Source organism: Lactuca virosa, chromosome 6 (genome assembly GCF_052849685.1).
Source record: "Lactuca virosa cultivar CGN04683 chromosome 6, Lactuca_virosa_CGN04683_v6, whole genome shotgun sequence".
NCBI classification, from domain to species: domain Eukaryota; kingdom Viridiplantae; phylum Streptophyta; class Magnoliopsida; order Asterales; family Asteraceae; genus Lactuca; species Lactuca virosa.
In genome coordinates this window covers 218958783-218980918 of record NC_136431.1, presented here as the reverse complement: position 1 = coordinate 218980918, position 22136 = coordinate 218958783, and the positions used below count along the sequence as shown (strand labels likewise).

The 22136-nt window shown below is 36.2% G+C and overlaps 1 protein-coding gene and 1 non-coding gene across 2 annotated transcripts; both read left to right on the top strand.

The window, feature by feature from the left end:
* Positions 1-5325: 5325 nt before the first annotated feature.
* Positions 5326-7164, top strand: LOC145120232 (uncharacterized). Its single transcript, XM_079056047.1, has one exon. The coding sequence runs from the start codon at positions 5782-5784 to the stop codon at positions 6898-6900; it is 1119 nt and encodes a 372-aa protein (XP_078912173.1). The 5' UTR covers positions 5326-5781; the 3' UTR covers positions 6901-7164.
* A 12186-nt stretch (positions 7165-19350) lies between these two features.
* Positions 19351-19457, top strand: LOC145122966 (small nucleolar RNA R71). The gene has a single exon (XR_013714849.1). It is a non-coding gene; the product is annotated as a small nucleolar RNA R71 (small nucleolar RNA).
* Positions 19458-22136: the final 2679 nt, after the last annotated feature.

Below are 22136 nucleotides of genomic sequence, written 5' to 3'. Positions count from 1 at the left end.
TGCCGTAATCCATACTATAAAATATTTGAAGGTAGGTAAATGACGATTTACCAATTTCCACCATAAGAACGAAATATTTTATTATTAGGTTTTATTGGTTTTGAAACTCCTAGATCTTTTGAGATACATTGAACTTTTCAATGGCATGTTTGAATCTCGATTGTGCCCTCTCAAGTTTGTGACTGGGATGCCGAGGATCACAAACAAGGTGTGAATAACCATACAAATTGACTTGGTAACCTCAACAATATTACCTAATCGATGTGCCGGTTAACCACACACGCTCCACCGATCTATAATAAGGTCAAGTTACCCTTTGCCACTCTTACTAGTCCATGTTAGTGTGTCGGTTAACCACACACGCTCCACTAACGACTTGGTAAGGTACAAAGTGTAATTTTATGGACTAGCACCAATTTCACATTTTCCTAAAGTAACTAAGATTGGGAATTTGTAATGTATAGTTACTTTATAATTCATTATACTTTTAACGAGTATTTAAAGTCGTATCCTACCCGTTCGGCTAACGACCCTCCACCGATCAAGGAAGCGGTGGGTGAGAGTGGACACCCATTAAGTCACCATTTTATAGGCAACAACCTTATACCCCCCTTATAGACCGGCTTCGTGAATGAGGCCTACTAACGGTAAGAATGACATATTCTTATACATATCTATATAATAAAATTATAATAATAGTATAAGTGTTGCTTTTTAAACTTTTTAAAAATCTAAGGTTTAATTTGGAATTAAAGTATTAAAGTGTAAGACTTTTCAAATTCCAAAACTTGAGGGCAAGATTTGAAACTATTCCAAGTCTCTTCAATTTGTAACTTATGAGTTTTAATGATTCATAAAAATGAAGACTCTTCATTTTATGAAACCTCTTTAGTTCTTTAATCATAATTAAAAGAAGTGACTCTTGGTTATCCATAACTTGAGGACAAGTTATGGACACCATCATTTCCATTAAGATCATGAATTAAACATACATGGAGGTTACATATAATTCCTATGATCTTCTAAAAACTCATAAGAATACAAATTCATGTCAAGCAATTTCAAGAAATCATATAACTATATACAATACTTGAAAATTGATAAAAGTCATGTAAAATGGGTTAACATAATCATTATCATTTTGAAAAACAGATTTTACAAGTCCAAAACAGATTGGGATAATGATCTTAATCCATTTCCAGCAACAAAACTCGAAAAAACTGCCCAGCACGCTCCTACTCGCCGAGTGCATTATTCTACTCGGCGAGTAGAATGAATTTGTTCATGGACTCGGCGAGTCCTCCCCATGGACTCGGCGAGTCCAGTCGTCAGAATGCAGAATTTTCGATTTTTAAGCAGTTTTGCATCAAGTATACAGAAAACAATCCTAGGCTCTGATACCACTGATGGGTTTTTAAGCATTCTAACACTTCCTAAGTGTACATGCAACCCTAATAACCTTGAATCTATGTTTTCTCTATATACATGCAAATTTCTTTTTCAAGGTTATTTCCTAACTAGCATGGCATGGGGATTACATAAAACATAAAAACTAGTAGAAATACATACCTTGTTGTTGCTTGGATTCCTTCAAGACTTTGTGAGCCTAGCACCCCAAATGTTGTGCCTCAAATGCTTCACACAACACCACAAGACTTGGAATAACTTGAGAGAATGTCACTTAGCCTCAAAATCGGTTATGCCCTCTCTAGTAACACTAGGTCACCATTTTGCTAGCCATAGGGTTCCTTTTATAGTGTTGTCACAATTAGGGTTTACACATGAATGCCCTTAATTGTCATGACTCTTGATTTCTCATGACCCATGGGTTTGTAACTCCCATGGACTATCCATGGAGCTCCATATGGTTATAACCAAACCCATAAACCATGGATCATTAATCCACCATAAAAGAATTGATGATTGTCATAATCAACCTTATATATTTAATTAGTCTCACTTTGATCACCAAATTAATACTAGATTAATACTTGATCAATACTAATTAAATAATACTATTATTAATATATTAGAACTTATAATATATTAATAATCATAAGTGCCTTATTCTCTCATTTAGTCTATCCAAGTATTGCAATGCCATGCAACCCAAATGGACCATGCCGGATCGGGTCAAGTACATACCAAATAAAGTTATGGACTTAGACACTATATCCAACAGTATGTTGTCTTATGGTTTGTCTATCTAACTATCCTCTGTCGATTACTTGGTTTCTTACTCTGATACTGATTCGACCAATTGTCCTCACACATGTCAGTTTACCTCTAGGTTCCATGTTTATCTTGGTGATAATCTCGTTTCTTGGTCTTTCAATTGTCAACATGTTGTTTCTCGATCCTCGATTGAGGCTGAATATCGTAGGGTGGTCAATGTTGTTGTTGAAGAAGCGTGGCTTCAGAATATTCTTCTCGAGTTATCTTGTCCATTATCTAAACTTATGTTTGTGTTTTGCGATAATGTGAGTGATATGTATTTATCCTCTAACTCTCTACAACATTAACGTAGCAAGCATGCAGAAATATTTTACATTTTGTTAAAGAGTGTGTTTCCATTAGACATGTGTGTGTCTTGCATGTGTTGTATATTTACAAATGGTCTTCTTACTTAATTAGTTTTAGACTTTCGGAGCAGTTTAAACATTTGTAATCTCCATGTTCAAACTGAGAGCGTGTGTTAATTTATAAGTTGTTTTATACCTTTTATATAGTATAAGACCCCTTTGTAATATTTCCATATATAAATATAGTGCAATACACCGTTCATAATCATGGAGGCTTTTTTCCACATTTAACAATTTCATCATCAAAATGTAGGGGTGGCAAATCGGGGCATCGTGTCATGTTTTTGTATGACACGACACGACAATGTTTTATGTAACACGAGCACGACACGACACGATGTCATGTTTTTTTAACTAACACGAAAACGAACCGATTAAAAAACGACAAACATGACACGACACGACAAAGATAACATAAAATAACAATTCGTTTATTTAATTAATACGTAATCATACATAGCACGACAAACACGAAAAACACGACAGACAAATGATAAATCGTGTGATTTTTTTGTCGAATTTTGAACACGAACGCGATACGACACGACGTCGTGTTTTTTGTACTTGACACGAACACAAAATCGAATTTCAGTTTCGTCCAAATTTCGTTTCATGTCGTTTATTTTTGTCGTGTCGTGTCATGTCATCAATTGCTACCCCTATCAAAATGTACAATCATAATCTCCATGAGATATCCTAAATTAATATTTTTATGATTGATCTCAAGTTTCATATCCTCACCTTTTCATCTAAACCCCATGATTCCTCGAATCATCACCCTTATTTGTGTTATTAAGTAATGCACACAGAGTTTTTGGATCTTTAAAGTACACATACATCATTTTAGTGAAAAATACTTATTTTCAATCTATCCAACTATACAAAATATCTTAAATTTCTTCATTCTCACACATTGGTATAAATCTCTTTAATGCTATATGCTCATCTACTTTTTCCATCATACTCTAAGTTTCTTCTGTTATCCTACCCATGTCAAATCAAGTGTCTTTCAGGCTGGTGGGTGTCATATAATATTCACCACACTTTTCTATTGTCACGTCATCTTTTGTCTCACCCCACAAAACTAATAGATGTCATACCACATCTTACCACACCCACCACAATAAATATTTTAATGCACAAAGTACTATATATCGTACGGTAAAGATGTAACGTACAAAACAAATACAACACTTCTGTTTCGAGATTGGTGCATGGTTTACGGCATATCATACTATACCGCAAAATGTTGTACAAGGAAAACCGACCGGGCTCATGGCTGGTCTTGAACTATAGACGTTAGGGATAATGACTTAAAAAGGTAACATATTATTCGATTTGTACACATTTGGTCACTGAGTTTTTTTTGTCCACATTTACCCCTTAAACTTGTTAAACTGTACACATTCAGTCCTTATGACCTGTTACTCCAGGTTAGCCGGGAAAAATGTCTTGATAGGGTAATATATTTTTCATTTTGTACACATTTAGTCCTTAATATTTTTGTACATATTTAGTCCTTAACATTTTTTTTTGTTTCAAAATAAGTCCTTTTTTTGTACTCATTCAGTACTTATGAATGATTTCTTTAGGTTTTTTTCACGACATCTTACGTGAGACAATCATTGATGAGGTGCTTGGGGTTGTTGATGCTTATGTCCAATGCGATCTCGACTGCTTGGTTGCATAAGTCTTGTGGTTTGGCTTAGGTCTTGTATTTTGAACATCGTAACTTCTTCATACGATATCAGATTTTAAAGATCTTTATCCACGTGTTCATTTTTTGAGTCTACTACAACTTTCATTAAGATTACTCCCGTTAAAATGTAATATATTTTTACTAACGATTTTATAAAAAAACATACATACATGCATTCATAAAAAACGTATGGACAGGGGAAGACGCAGTAATACATAGTAGGTGTTGCCGAGATGAAATAGGTGTTGCCGATACATGGAAAATAGGTATAAACGTAAAAAATAAAGCGAAAAATTTTCCACTGCGAACAGAAAAAACAGGTGTTGTCGGTGCAACATCGGGACCATACTAAATCCGCCACCGCGTATGAATATAAAAATCGTAAGTAAAAATATATTATTTTTTAATGGGAATAATCTAAATGAAAGTTGTAGTAGACTAAAATACAAACGCATTAATATAAAGATCGTTAAAATCCGAGATCATATGAAGAAGTTATGACGTTCAGAACACATGACCTAAGCAACCAAGTAGTTGAGATCGCGATGATATAAGCATCAAAAGCCCCATACACCTCATTAATGAATGTCACACGTAAGATTTCGTGAGAAAAAAACTAAAAAATCATTCATAAGTACTGAATGAGTACAAAAAAATGACTTATTTTGCAAAAAAAAAAATGACTAAATGTGTACAAAAATATTAAGGACTAAATGTGTACAAAGTGAGAAATATATTACCCTATTAAGTCATTTTTACCGGGTAACCTGGAGTAGCCGGTCATAAGGACTGAATGTATACAGTTTAACAAGTTGAAGGGGTAAATGTGGACGAAAAAAAACTCAGTGACCAAATATGTACAAATCAAAAAATATATTACTTTTTTAAGTCATTATCCCTAAACGTTTACATAACATTAAAATTTCATCATGTAATCACGTGTCTTTCCAATAATGTAAGTATCCAAAAAAATGTGTTACAAGAAGTCAAGAACCATTGGTATTGGTTTTTGAAAAAAAAAATCAATTTCAACAGACACCTCCCTACACCAATTGTATGCAACACTTTGACCCTAACCCACCAACTTTACGCGCATGTATCAATGTATCCCTCACGCGCCTGATTGAGTGAGCTTATGGGTTTATGGTGGGGCGGTAGACAATTACTTATACTAGTGGGGTTGCACGTCACCGATCGGCGCATTCTAGCTTCACCCACTCAACCTCAAACCCATCGTCATTATCACCCACCGTCCACCTATCCACCGTTACCCCCACCCATTTATTTACTACTCCCACAATCCGCACACCCACAAAAAGATCTACCCTTAAACTTCCTCCGCCGCCACCGGAAGCCCGCTTCCGACCACAGCAAATACTCACTACTTTCCACCCGATGTCGTTCACTCAAAAAGTGAAATCGCCGACCACCACCACTAGTTAGGTTGCTAACGTGCGCTTGTGATTGACTAACGTACGCTCCCCGAAGAAGATCACCGACATGTCTGCCGCCGCCGGAGAGAAACCTGTACGGAAGTTTCCACCGCCGTGCTGGACGCGCGACGAGGCACTGGTTCTGATTGAAGCATACCGTGAGCGGTGGTACGCGCTCCACCGCGCGTTCCTCCGAACACCAGATTGGGACGCGGTGGCTGAGAAAGTGACAACCAGCTGCCCGGACGTCACCCCGCCGAAGACTTCCGCTCAGTGCCGCCACAAGATGGAGAAGCTCCGTCAACGCCACCGAGCCGAGAAGCAGCGTGCTTCCGCCTTCTCCGGCGAGCGATTCTTCTCTTCCTGGTTCTACTTCGAAGCCATGGAAGCTATGGAAAACGGGTATGACACCGAACCTGGTAATCTCCAAATCGATTCAGAAATCCACAACCCTAAGAGTTTGAATCCAGGTCGTGGACTTCGATTCAAGCCTTCCGCAGTTCAGAATCTGGTAACATTAGCCACCAGTTCCACCAAACATAACATGAAATCAAGCCCAAATTTTGGTCCTAAAGTTTCAAATCGTTACTCTTCATATCCAAATAATGGGTCTAATCAAGAAGACGAAGATGAAGATGGAGGTCTTGTAGAAACCCCAATTGAAGAAACCATTTACAAGGGTCACAAATTCCTTGCAGAAGCCCCAATTAGAGAAGCAAAAAACCATAGAAGTTCTTCAATTGGAGGAGGAACTAGGAACAAACCACTGATCACCCCTCAACCAGAATCCGGTCGATCGGGTCTCAGGCCAAGGAAATTCAGCAAGGTCGTCGTCCATGATGATGAAGATGCTAATAATGGCGGAATGTGGGTAAAAGTCCCGAGGAATCCAACTATGTTTAGAGGAAGATCTCAAAACGCAAATGGGAAGGAATCGAACAAGGGAAAGAAGAATAAGGGTGGATTATCGGAGGTGGTGTCGTCGATTAAGTTATTGGGAGATGGGTTTTTGAAGATGGAGAAGATGAAGATCGATATGGCGAGGGAGATGGAGAAGATGAGAATGGAGAGTGAGATGAAACGTAATGAGTTGATATTGGAGTCGCAGAAACAGATCGTGGATGCGTTTGTGAAAGGAGTGATCGAGTCTAGGAAGCAGCAGCCAACAACAATGGCACATCTGTAGGTTCAGTTCAGTTGTGATGTGATCAAAGAATTCAGAAGGTTTAATTAATGTCTTTTTCAGTTTAAAGGTATTTTAGATGTGTATAAAGTTATGGAAACAATTTGTGAGTTTTATCATTTCTGTTTAAAGTCTCCGTTGATCTGTGAACTCATCAACCGGAGGTAACTGAAATTGGTCGCCGGTGGTCCTGTTTTAACGATGGTTTGTTGATGCTTTTAAACAATTAAACCTGCCAATGTAGTGGCACACAAACAAGTTTTGGTACTCTTTAGTTTTTTTTACTGGTTTGATAATTATTTATTTATATAGTTAGAAATTCTATTTGTAAATGTTGAACCATAAAGCTTTTTAAAATTTGCCAGAAATGTAAAAGTTTTTTACTTTAATAGTTTGATAGTTTACAAAGAATAAGATATGCAAAATTGAGTTGCATGAATTGGAAAACAAACACTTTAACTACAAGAATAGAAAATGACAATGTATAAAACTAGGGGTGACGATGCACTTTTGGTTTGGGAAAATGTAAGAAAAAAAAATTACATGTTTTAGAACTATGCATGTTGAAAACTAACATGGAAAAAACATTGGAAATGAATTTGTAAAAAACAAAGAATTTATGTTCATGTTGATTCTTTTATTAAATAAATAAACATAAACAAAATTTCTGAACTATTTGCATAATGTTTGGTTTGTTTACAATATAGTTCCAAGGTCTAATTATTTACCGAATATTGATTTTCTATCTATGTGTCATAGTTGAAATAGCATAGGAAATATATAGAGAAACGGAATATATAGAGAAAGATATATACTTGCAATGAATTTTTGTGATGTTATTTGCCCTGTCGCACACACAATTAACTTTTATGTATTTGATGAATCGAGTTTGCAAATATGTTTGTCGATGACATCCTCATTTATGTTAAAAGTAAGGAGGAATACAAAAGACATATACATGATGTTAAAGGTTTTGAAAAGGGTATCTCAAAACTAATAATAATAATAATAATAATAATAATAATAATAATAATACTCTTGGATCCAAAAGACATAATTCTTGTGTCACATATTTAACCATGACAATATCGAGATTCATTCACATAAAATAGTATCAATTATGAAATGGGAACAACCTATGAGTCTCATGGAGGTTCGTAGTTTTTTGGGTTTTCATGGGTTTGATCAGAAATTAGTAGATATTTATCAAATACTTTATGTATATACTTGCTCCATTGATGTCTTTAAACAAAAGATGGATTTCATATGATTAGACCGAAAGAAAGGGAGCTTATTTGAAGAGTTGAAGGATTAAGACTATGATATCATTTAGGTAAAGTGAATGGCGTAGCCTTCATTTTGAGTTCAGAGTAAAATTCAGAAAGAAAAAGGGTGAGATCTATGTGTCCTAAGGTTGTATTAAACACTATAGTAATGAGTAAAGAGGCTTAATTCGGGACCTTATCGGAAAAAATAAAATAAAATGGAAGAACTAAATAAATCACTGAAATTTGAAGATGATAGTCATAGGTGAAGACTTTCATGTTCAGATTTTGGTACCTCTCACCGGTTAGATACTTAACCTTCTCCTAAAGAAATACCACACATCTATTTATTATATTAATACTAGGAGCATCAAGATATACTTACGCTAGAAACTGTATTATTGGTGGACAAGGATAATATAGGACATGGAAAAGTAAGTTGTTGAATGTTTGATGATGTGTACAATAGTACCTATTCGTTTTAAATTTATAACTTAACTTAATTTGTTAACTATGCACTTATAAGCAGTGTATCTAGTCAGATTATATCATAGCTCAGGTAAGTCGGGTGTCGATCACAGGGAACGGAATTCAATTAAATAAATTAACTACTTCTGATTAAACTAAGATACAAACTATGATTGGGGTTTTTACTGATTTTGCAAGATCAGAAGAACTTAATATCAACTAATAATTAACCAAGCAAAGAAAACAAATTAATTTCAAAATTAAAAGAATACTTCTGCCTAGATTTACTAGCTATTATGATCAAATAACCAGGCCTACCAATTTACTAGCTATTATGATCAAATAACCAGACCTACCAATTTATAAATGACAAAGCAATGATCATGCACAAGTTAAACACCAAATTGATAATAATCACAAATTGGAATATGAATGATAATAGTTAATCTCCTATGATCAAGTTAAGCAACCAAACACAAATTAAGATTAATTATGCTCTCTAACACAGTTAATGTTACTAGCTTTTATTACTTAATCTAAGATGTGATTAATCATAGCTCTAATTATCTAATGATCATAAACAATTAGGAGACAAATTCATGCAATTAATATGATCGATTATTACAAATAATCTGATTTATAAGCAATAAAAACTAGAACTAAACATGCTAGGGTTTATATATATCAAACACAAGTAAAATCAAATATAATCATCCAAATATCGAAATCAACACATATGGATCAAGTTCATCTTCACCAAACAGAAGTAAAAGGTATTTAGCCTCTCATTGTAGCAGAAAAACACAATAGATCCATGTGAATTAAACTAGACATGAGTATAATAAGCAAACCAACTAGATCAATGTGAAAATCTTCTAAATCTTCTTCAATCCTTAAGCTCCACTTGGTTTTCGATCTTCTTATGGGTTTCTAAGGGTTCTCAGTCGCAATTAACCTCAGAAAACCGATTGCATCCTCTTTAATTCGACCTAATGTTCAGGATTTTATAATTGTCAAAATCGGATCATCACGTCGTGGTTGACTGCTACCACGACGTGGTCCTTGTGTTTATCCTGTATCTTTCAAGTCATCTGATTGGTCTCGGACTTTCCATTTGCCACGTCATGTTGGAGATCACCACGATGTGGTCTTCAGTCCTCTTTTCTTCTTTTTTTTGTTTTAGCTTCCATTGCCTGCATTCAGCTCCTCGTATGCTTCCTTTTTGCCCTGAACAAGTCTTTTCTGCTACAAAACATATTCTAAACATAATAAGCATCTTTTGTTCCAAATAAACATAATTGTAGCTAAAAGTATTAGAAATATGCATTAAATATGTAGTTAAATATGCACATATCAAAATACCACACACTTGTCTTTTGCTTGCCCTCAATAAAAACTGATTTTATTATTATCATATCAAGACTTTAGCTACCAAAATCGCACAAGAAAATCCATTTTGAGCTTCTCCATTACTTCAAGACTACAATGCATGTATTTGTGTCTATATTTTCCTAAGAACTTCGCAAATCCTAAATACTCACAATCTTCATAAACACTTTCCCACTTCTTTTGAACAACACTTATTTTATGCATCCCTCCGAATCCATCCCCATAAAACTTTCTTAACCTCAAGGTATTTTTGGTTAAACCTCAAGCATACATATGGAAAAATAACCTAGAAAATAATATTTACAATAACTTGGCAAATTTCGCCTTATTCTTGAGTCTTCGATTTGAAACTTTTCTTCATGATATTTCTTTATCTTCATTGCTTTGTAGACTCTTATTTACTCAAACTTTTTGCAACTTTTTTTTTCTTCTTTTTCTTTTTTCACTTTTTTCTTTCAAACTAAAAATCCAAAAAAACATATGCTTAAGCAAGGAAACTTAACTTCAACCCTTATTGGTTAGATGTATTAGTCTAAGGTGCAATGACTACATAAGCTCTCCTTGAGACATTTCTGGTACACGATTCTAAACACATTGTGGCCCTCAAACTAAGCAAGGTCGTGTTTTTGTTCCATGATTTCACTAGGACAGGGAAGCCACAAATTCACTATAACATATATTGGCTCAAATAAACATTGAAGCTCGCATCGGATCGTCCCACACAACACTAGCAACCTAGATCTTAACATGACCATTTTTTAAACTAGATTCAATTTTTAGATTATTATTTTAAATCTTTCTAATAAATTTCTAAAATCCCATTCATTTTTCAAATTTTTATCAATATGCTTGTATTCCTATATTCAACCCCTACCCCCACACTTAAATGATGTAATGTCCCCATTGCATACTAAAACAATTAAAGAACATAAATTAAAAAGGAAGAATTGGAACAGAATCCCCTTGGGTAGTAGTGACGAGATCAAATTCTTGAAAGTTGTGTGGTAAAGCTTGGACTTCTTATATAATGGCTAGAAACAGTACTTCTGGACTATTCTCTTGTGAATGCATATGTACCAGATATAAATAAATCAAAGAACCATCTTCAAAAAGTGTGATGAACCCCTACCACGACGTGGTATAGGAACGTCACGTCGTGGTGTCAAATGAATTGTGGTCATGGTCGCTAATTTCAAAAGCACCATGGCGTGGTCAAGTGATGTCACGTCGTGGTGTCTGGTCGGATGCAGTCGCGATAAAAACAATTTTCACGACGTGGTGATGATGGTCATGTCGTGGTGTTTGCTCAGTACGTCTTCAACAGTCAAAATAATGCATCGACTCTTCATAATGCTTAGGACCATTCCTGATCTTTTCTTTCAGTAATATTCTTCAAAATTCTTCTCTTCAAGTGAGTGGGAACCCCACACTTATTCAAAAACATGGTCTTCAAGTATAATCTTCCCAAATCGCACGACTTCTTCATCAATTAAGCTCCTTCACCGCTTCACATATTTTCTTTCTAACACTAAAAAATAAAATAAGAAGACTAGAGAAACACATGATCATTTGGTTAAACTAACATAAACACTAAAAAAATGAAAAACTAGAAAGAAATCAAAAAGGAAAATAAAATGCAAACTCTAAACATCGGGTTGCCTCCCGAAAAGCGCTTCTTTTTGAGGAGTCGTGAGTCGGACTCCTTCCCACTCTATGTTGTTGCGGTTGGGAGTGGGATCTCCCTTTTCTTCTTTTTCTCCTTCCATTTACGCTTGTAAGCTTGAACCCTTCTTTTGTATGCCTTCTTTGAATTCTCCATCTTCTTTTTGTTGGCACTTTCCTTATGTTTACGCTTCCCCCTTTGCCTTGCTTTTTCACTTTTGTACCCTTCTTGTAACTGATGTGTGTAAAACCAACTAGTTTTAATCCTACTAACTTAAACACAAAGACGAACACACGAAAGGCAGTGTACCTATCGATTAGCAGTTTAGTTCAGGTAAGTAGGGTATCAAACACAGGGAACGGTAAACAATTAAAAGAAATGCTAATATTATCTAAATAAAACAAGTAATAGAAAGGGGGTTTCTCTAGTTTTGCAAGACTAGAAACTTAAACAACTAATACTTAGACTACTTAACTAAAAACTAGATAAGCAAAGATTCAACTCAATTCAATAACGAAGGGGACTTCTGTTTAGTTCAACTCAATTGATCCTATGGTTGATATTATGGTAATAGTGCAATGGATTAATTCTTCTATTGGCTACCGATTCAAGTGATTAGCCTTGCGTTCGATACGATAATCCTTAGAAAACAAACTAACTCAAACAGTGATCAGTTGTCTAATTTAATTTAATTCACTAGATTATTTATTCGGGTTAATTTAGACTTGTAATAGCTAACTAAATTGGTCCTTTAGTTAACCTCTTGCTGATGGTCATCAAACAAGCTCACACATGATTTTACCTAATTTTTCTTATTAATTCTAGTTTCACGTTCGTTAGTCCTAGACATATGATAAAGTGGTCACATAAACATATGAGGTTGATAATTAAAAGATGTTCATACTATTTAATTATCTTCCTATTAACAGAAAATTAGTTATCATTCACACATAAGGTTCTTTAACAAGCTAGAATCAACAAAATCACCAATATTAAATCAATCCTACCATTAATCAAACCATAGTTTCAACATTGTCTCCCCAAACAGAAGCTAAAAGGTTTTAGCTCATGATTAAGGCAGTAAAACACTCAAAAACGAAATCAATTGGTAAAAACATAGTTCAAACAAGAGATTAGGTAAAGAGTAAACTTGATTTTGCCTTAATTCTCCTCAAAATCGAATGTAGGGTTGATTCTTCACTTTCCAGAGCTTCACCAGCGCTTTCAATCGTATCTTAGCCTCCAAGGGTTCCTCTATATGCTAGGTTATCGATCTGAAAGTCCCTTTATATAGATTTTCACAAAACAGAGGCTACTCGGCGAGTCCAGTGACCTACTCGGCGAGTCCGTCACTTAAAACCCGTGTACGGCAAGTCAGCGTGTCCAGAATCGCGAAAGTTCGATACGACTCGCCGAGTAGTCGACCCTACTCGCCGAGTCCGTTTGGAATCAGCATTTTCTCAAAACACGAAAGTCGTCCGAAATTGTGTCTAGTTTTCAGAACAATTTGAATCTCGTCAATCGGAGTTACGGTTCATGAGATATGGCCAAAACACTGACGAGGGGTCAAGCTGTCCAGCAACATCCTTCTTTCTTCAAAATCCAAGATCCAAGCTTCCAATCGCTAGTTCCGCTTCCTTTTCCACCCGAGCATGTCTTTTATTGCTGAAATTGAAATATTAAGCTAATTAAGTACCTTTTGTCCATAAAATGATATAAAATCAACAATAATTAATAAGATAATGAATGATTTCTATGACTAAATAAGCCCATATCAAAATACCCCACACTTGACTTTTGCTTGCCCCCAAGCAAAACTGAATTTTAACATACTAATACCACATAAGACAATCCCAATCGAACGCATGCATTATGCCAAGACCGCAACGCATGCATTTGTGTCTAAAGTTTTTCCTAAGGACCCCCTCAATTCTAAATACTCACAATCCTCATAAACACTCGCCCACTTCTTTTGAACAATGCTCATTTTATGCATCCCTCCGAATCCATCCGCATAAAACCTCCTAGCCTCAAGGTATTTTTGGTTGAGCAACCCAAACATACATAATCTAGACAATTACAACTTTTTGATACCACTATAGAGCTCATTTGGAATTCTTCACTTCTTGGACATTTGATATTGATTTCTTTGAATTCACCACCTTTTGATTTTTGGTATCTTCACTTTTGAATTTCTTCGGAATTTTGATCTTTTGATCTCACACTTTAACTTTGATGCTCCAAAATTCTTTAAACTTTTCTTGTAATTCTCTCTCTTTTTTTTTAACATGTAACTTACTTTTTTTTCACTCAAAACCTACATGCTTAAGCAGGGGCGCTCAACTTCAACCTTTATTGATTAATGATAACAATTTTCCTGGATACATTTCAAGTACACGATGCTAAACATATTGCGATCCTCAAACTAAGCGAGGTTGTGTTTTTGTCCCATGATTTCACTAGAATAAAGGGGGCCACAAATGCATTAGAACGTATATAGGCTCAACTAAACATTTGGGTCCTCATGGAATCATCAAATATAATACTAGCATGATCCCTAATTGTTTTTACCAAAATATCTAAATTAGCCCTAGCAATTTTATGCAAAATTTTAAAATTTAACTAGTGTAACCAACCCCCTACCCCACACTTAATTTATGCAATGTCCCCATTGCATATCATGCATGATAAAGAACAATAAAAACAAGGAGAGAATTGGAACAAACTCCCCTGGGATAGTAGTGGCGAGGTTGATATCTCTTCTCTTCAGCTCCATCTTCAACTGACTTTAGACATGGGAACAGCTCATCCATGTCTTGGGTGTCAACATCTCGTGTGGTACAGTCTTTATAAAAGCTCCAGATATAAGGGAAAAACTCTTGGAAATGCTCGGAAAATGATCTTCAAAGAATAGAACCAATGCCCATATCAAATGTCATCAAATCTTCAGCTCAAAAGTAAGAAGAATGAGAGACTCGTCGAGTAAGTATGTAGACTCGCCGAGTTGAAGCGTAAATGGCAGAAGAATCGTGAATTTTCACATGGACTCGGCGAGTCCATAAGATGCACTCGGCGAGTAGACCGCTGTGTGACAAAAATTTTATTTTGCCCAAGTCCGTTTCTGATGTATGGGGTTATATAAACTAATAATTTCCCTCATTTTTCTTCAGGGAATAAACACTCTTTAACCCTTCTATCTATTGGACTCATAGCTTGACTCAAAACTTCGTTTCCTCTCTCGCCTAGACTCGATTTCTCGCTTCGTCAACCTTGACTCTAGACCCTCACATGCAATCCTAAGCTTCAAACTGAAAAGATCAAAACAACACACAAGTAATAGAAAAACGAAAACAAACATCAAAATTAAAATCCTAAATTACCCTAATAAACTAGAAGTTTAAAAAGAAAAAGAAAAGCAAACTCTAATGACGGGTTGCCTCCCGCAAGCGCTTCTTTTTGTGCGAGTCTTTAGCTGGACTCTCAACTTAATAAACTTCTAATAAATTCGATGCCCATCCATCCATTGCATTAAATATTTTCTTTGGACCAATTTGTAAAATTCGACTCTTTGCTTCAAAAATTGGCCAAACGAGCTTCAATATATAAAACCCAAGAATCTTGATAAGGGTTGGGACCGGTCGGGTACTAATCATAAATGGATCGCGCTTCAGAACTTTCTCCAAAGTTGGAATCGTCACCCCATGCTTCGAAACACAAACCGGAAGAACAGGGGACCATGTCGTGGTAATGGTCAAACCACAACTTGGTTCCTGCAATTCAGCTTGTTCTTGTTCTTCGTCCGACCTCTCTGCTAACAACCTTTCCAGCTCCTCCAAATCTCTTTCTGGATTAAATTCTTCATCTTGTAACTTTAGCTCTTGTGACTCAAATTGTTCTTGTTTATTAGGCAAGATGTTATCTAACCATCTTCCAAATTCCTTCAAATCATCATCTGAGTCATATTCCTCATCTTCTAGCTCTTGTGACTCAGATGTCCCTTGTGTGTTGGGCAAGATGTTATCTAACCATCTTCCAAATTTCTTCAAATCTTCATCTGAGTCATACTCCTCATCTTCTTGCTCAATTTCCTGTACTACTTCCTCAAGAAAAGCATCAAGAGCATCGAGATTTGGAAAATACATAATAAATAAAAATAAAAATAAAAATAAAAATTAAACTAAATAAAAAAATTAATCAACAAATTTTTTTTTTAAAAAAAAAATAAATTAGAACCATTCCCCGGCAACGGCGCCAAAAACTTGATGTGTGTAAAACCAACTAGTTTTAATCCTACTAACTTAAACACAAAGACGAACACACGAAAGGCAGTGTACCTATCGATTAACAGTTTAGTTCAGGTAAGTAGGGTATCGAACACAGGGAACGGTAAACAATTAAAAGAAATGTTAATATTATCTAAATAAAACAAGTAATAGAAAGGGGGTTTCTCTAGTTTTGCAAGACTAGAAACTTAAACAACTAATACTTAGACTACTTAACTAAAAACTAGATAAGCAAAGATTCAACTCAATTCAATAACGAAGGGGACTTCTGTTTAGTTCAACTCAATTGATCCTATGGTTGATATTATGGTAATAGTGCAATGGATTAATTCTTCTATTGGCTACCGATTCAAGTGATTAGCCTTGCGTTCGCTACGATAATCCTTAGAAAACAAACTAACTCAAACAGTGATCAGTTGTCTAGATTAATTTAATTCACTAGATTATTTATTCGGGTTAATTTAGACTTGTAATAGCTAACTAAATTGGTCCTTTAGTTAACCTCTTGCTGATGGTCATCAAACAAGCTCACACATGAATTTACCTAATTTTTCTTATTAATTCTAGTTTCACGTTCGTTAGTCCTAGACATATGATAAAGTGGTCACATAAACATATGGGGTTGATAATTAAAAGATGTTCATACTATTTAATTATCTTCCTATTAACAGAAAATTAGTTATCATTCACACATAAGGTTCTTTAACAAGCTAGAATCAACAAAATCACCAATATTAAATCAATCCTACCATTAATCAAACCATAGTTTCAACATTGTCTCCCCAAACAGAAGCTAAAAGGTTTTAGCTCATGATTAAGGCAGTAAAACACTCAAAAACGAAATCAATTGGTAAAAACATAGTTCAAACAAGAGATTAGGTAAAGAGTAAAGTTGATTTTGCCTTAATTCTCCTCAAAATCGAATGTAGGGTTGATTCTTCACTTTCCAGAGCTTCACCAGCGCTTTCAATCGTATCTTAGCCTCCAAGGGTTCCTCTATATGCTAGGTTATCGATCTGAAAGTCCCTTTATATAGATTTTCACAAAACAGAGGCTACTCGGCGAGTCCAGTGACCTACTCGGCGAGTCCGTCACTTAAAACCCGTGTACGGCAAGTCAGCGCGTCCAGAATCGCGAAAGTTCGATACGACTCGCCGAGTAGTAGACCCTACTCGCCTAGTCCGTTTGGAATCAACATTTTCTCAAAACACGAAAGTCGTCCGAAATTGTGTCTAGTTTTCAGAATAATTTGAATCTCGTCAATTGGAGTTACGGTTCATGAGATATGGCCAAAACACTGACGAGGGGTCAAGCTGTCCAGCAACATCCTTCTTTCTTCAAAATCCAAGATCCAAGCTTCCAATCGCTAGTTCCGCTTCCTTTTCCACCCGAGCATGTCTTTTATTGCTGAAATTGAAATATTAAGCTAATTAAGTACCTTTTGTCCATAAAATGATATAAAATCAACAATAATTAATAAGATAATGAATGATTTCTATGACTAAATAAGCCCATATCAGTAACCTTCTTTAGGTCCTTCCTTATCTAACTCCATCTTGAACAAAGTTGGCTCCTAAAATTCACCACCATTTTATTCATCAATTATCTCAACTTCTGCATATAAGTCATCTTCTACTTCATCAATTTCTTCATCCTCTCGAACCTTGGGAGTAGCAAACGCGATCACCTCAAATGTCATAGGTATTAAAGCTCTTGGTTTAGAACATTTTACTTTTTAACCATCGGGCTTTTCCCAAACCTTCAACTCTTCTTCCATCATCTTTTCAACTTCAACTAGCTCATCAAGATCTTCTTCCACATTATCCATCTTTAACACTTCATCTCTTGGCTTTTCATGACTTACTTTTGGAATCATTTCGAAAGTAATTGCTTCATCTTCCACACGAAGTGTGAGCTTTGATTCGTTAACTAGAGCTCTTGCAGTACTTAAAAATGGCCATACCAAAATAACGGGAAGGTCTTCGTCTTACTTCATATCGAGACCCACAAAGTCGACCGGAAAAACTAACTTCCCCACCTTTACTAACAAATCTGCAGTTATTCCTCATGGGTATGTGGTTGAGTGAATAGTCATTCCCATTGTCATCCTTGTGTCTTGGAGCCTTGGTAAACCGAGATTTTGATAGAAATAATAAGGCATAAGGTTGATGCTTGCCCCCAAATAGACTAAAGCATTTATAGAAACATAATTTCCAAATTCACAAGGCAAAGTATGTTGCCCTGGATCTCCCATCTTTATTGGAAATCCATTGATGATAGCAGCTGAACATAACTCATTAAGCACTATGGTTGATGCCTTTTCCAACTCCTTGTGATTATTCATCACATCTTTTGAAAACTTTGGAAGCTTTTCCATGGATTTGAGGAATGAGGCATTTATCGAGAGTGAAAGCACTTGTTCCATAAACTTCTTTTGTTCGGGCTCCAGAAAAGGGTTAATTGATTGATATGGGAATGGCAAAGGAGGCTGATACGAATTAAGAAGTGAAAATTTTTTGTCCTATCGAGACCACGACGTGGTGAATCATCAGAGTTCGATTCATTTTTTCCTCTGTTGGCTCCGGGCTTCTCTTCTTTCAAACACAAATTGGGCTGCATAGTAGCTGTGTCTTGGGTCATAAATGGCTCAAAATGAACCTCTTCTTCGGTGTACACTGCCATTACATGAGGTTGTGATTTTTAGTCTTGATTTCTAGGCGGTAACCTTTCATTAACAATTGTTGGTAGTTGCCAAAGTTGAGTCTCTGTATTCTTGATGGAAGCTTGATGATTTCTCACATTAGCATCAGTAGCATCATGCCTTTTTTCTGAGACTTCCATAAACCTATGAAGCACCGACTCAAAATCCATCTTTTTTTCGGGAGGTGGTTGTTCTTTTTGGTAGAAACCCCGACCTGTTTGTCTATACTTTTCATATTTTTTCTTCTTTTACTCTTCATACGACAACCACTCCTTTTTGGGCTTCCTCCAATCTTCATTATACTTGTCACCAGTAGAGTAAAACACTTGTGCCTTTTTGTTCCCATGTTCGTCCAAATCACAATCTTTGGTCAAATGTGGCCCACTACAATTATCACACCCAACTCTTATAGAATGAATGGATTGATCCAATTTTGTCATTCTTCTATCCATATTTTCTAACGTTGCCAAAACCGCTAACATATTCTCGTTCCCTCCGTTTCCTTTACATCTAGTAACATCCTCTTTTCGGTTGTGGTACTCACGTGAGTGCTTGGCAAAGTCTTCAATCAATTATTTGATGGTAGCCGGCTCCTTCTTTGTCATTGGCCCTTGCGAGTCAAGAAGTTGTCTTGTTGTGACATTCACTCCGTCATAGAAAATGGACACATCTTGTTGGACATTAAGATCATGTTGAGGGAAACTTCTAAGCAAGCCCTTGTATCTCTCCCATGCTTCATACAATGATTCTCCAACCTCTTGTTGAAAGTTAGCAAGCTTCTTTTTAAGCTTTGAGATCTTCGAAGGTGGACTAAATTTTTCAATAAAAGCATCACGAAGATTTGTCCACGTAGTAATTGATTCGGGTGCAAGTGACTTCAACCAAACCTTGGCTTCACTGGTAAATGTCACTGGAAGCATCCTAAGTAACACGGCTTCTCTTGGAACATTAGGAACATTGAAGTAGTTGGCAATGTCCTTCACTTCATCAATATGCTTGAAAGCATCTTCATATTCTTTCCCGGCGAAAGGTATATCCTTGAGCATTGATAGAATATTCTCTTTGAGTTCGAAACCTCTGTCAGCTCGTATCTCGGGTGGAACAGGACCTGGTCCATGTTCTTCACGTATCCTATTCTTGTAATCCCCCATCGTCATACTCGTGATATCCGCCATCTCTTCAACCTTGATTTTTATCTCTTCGTCTGAACTTTCTTCGGTAGATGTTTTTGGCTCGTATCCAATTCCCTTCTTTTTCAGACGTCCTCTCGAAACTTTCAAATTCTTTTTCCGATTGAAAAGTGCTTGTTGACTTGTTGGCTTTCTTGTTCTTCTTTTTATGAAAAGCGGATTCTGGATCTTGAAGTGGTGGAACTATTAAAGTTTTAGATCCTCGGGTCATAAATCATTGTAGTAAAAACAAAGCAAAACATAGACGTGTAAAAGGAATAAAATCACAAAACTAAAAATTAACTGAGATGAGACCACGACGTGGTGGATATGACCACATGAGATGACAGTCCTACATGTATATGACCACTTGGGGGAGGCACACTCACAGATCCAGGTGCAACAGATTATGATGGGAGAGATGGAGCTTTGCATGGAGATATTGGAGGAGGGAGTTGTGGTGTCTGCGGCGAGGATCTATGCCTCAGATATGATGATTGACTATGTTTATCGTCAGGTGGTGCAGGTGATAGTGCTTCTGGTTTTTTATCTTGGATTCTGGTAGACGACTCTAGCAGGGATTTCTAGAAGAAGTGTTTTTGGGTTAGGGTTACGAAAAAGTTTGTAAGCAAGCTAGTAGTATACTTTTTGTCTCTTTTGGATGTAGTATACCTCAATTTTCTTGTCCTAACCACACATTCTGTGTGATTCTAGAAATCACGATGTAAAAATCCGTATCTATAATCAAAACATATGTATATATATGGAAAAGTTTGAATTTCATGAATGAAATATGTTACATTGTGAAATGATTGTGTGCGACATAACAAAATTATATGGATAATTTTTACAAATCATTCTAACTCTTGCCACTAATACTGAACCATCGCTTCATACGAACGACTAGTAAAGGTTCTTGATAACTAACACCTACCCTGATATTAAAATAAAAACATATTGCCTATGAGAGTCACCCGAAGCAAACCAGGACCCTAGACAAACCTGAATTCTGTAACTATAGATCCAGCTGCCATAGAAGCACTGGTAGCCCAACGCGTCGCAGACGCAATGGCTAACTTTGAAGCCGCTAGGAATACAGGATCGGGCAGAGGGACTAGATGTGAAAGTTCTCAAGGAGAAAATCGAGGTCCACCAAGGGCCTTTACGTATAAGGATTTCATGAATTGTAAGCCGGAATACTTCTATGGAAACAAGGGTGTAGTTGGATTAACCCGAAGGATAGAAAAGATGGAGTCTATTTTTGAAATCAATTTCTGCAAGGTGAAATTCGCTACCTGCACTTTGGTGGATGTAACATGTTATATAACAAATAAAAGTAATGGATGTGTTATACCTTCTGTGTATTGTTCAATATATTTAATAATTGTGTACTACATCACAACATCGCACAACCGGACGCTTCTGTTGCCGGCCGGAGGTGTGACACATGCAAATGCGACAATTATCTTTCACCATGGAAGGAAGATAACATGGAAGTCAAAGGAACAGAGTAAAAGCAAGATGAAAATGGCGAAAGCAGGAAGACATTTGAAGAAAGCGGTTCAACGCACCCATTAAATATGGAGACATATTCAAATTTCAAAATGACAGTTATAAAGTAGGCAATGATGAGAAATAGCACGGTAGAACGGTCAAATCAAGCATTCAATTTGGGGTCCGGACTTATCCATTATCAATAATTACGCACATAGCCCGATGGAAATGACACAAATTCGAATCATTAAAAAACACTTCGAACTTGGGTGAGGCATGTCACCTTCGTCATAACTAGTCCGCCTAGTCGAACCCAAACCATGGGAAAAGGACAAGGCATCGGAGCCGGTGTCGCGAGCAACCCAGTATACCGAACCAATAAGGTTTTGACCGAGCCACTCGAATGATCAAATGCGTCGTAAACAAGTATGTGATGATATCTGTGACATCCCGGAATTTAGGTCTGTACAAAATCACAAACAAAGGATTTCCCAACATGAACAATCTATCTTATTAATAGATCAGAACGTTTTCATTTACTTACAATAGAAATCTCACTACAAATTCCTACACTACTCTCAAAAGATTACACTTAATAGACCAAGAACAGATCCAGATTATGAACATTCTCACAAGACTATAAAACCCTAACTTCGCAGATTGAGGTAAGAAGAACTTGAGAGAGAATGAACAGATACACTCCTTTTTTCTGAATGAACTCTTATCTATTTTTTCATTTTAATTACCTGACCCAAGTCTGAGTACCCTTGGAGTATCCAAACCTGGAATATGACCCAAATGTATAAT

Coding starts and splice junctions, on each gene's coding strand:
- LOC145120232 (XM_079056047.1), top strand. CDS start 5,782: ATGTCTGCCGCCGCCGGAGAGAAACCTGTACGGAAGTTTCCACCGCCG.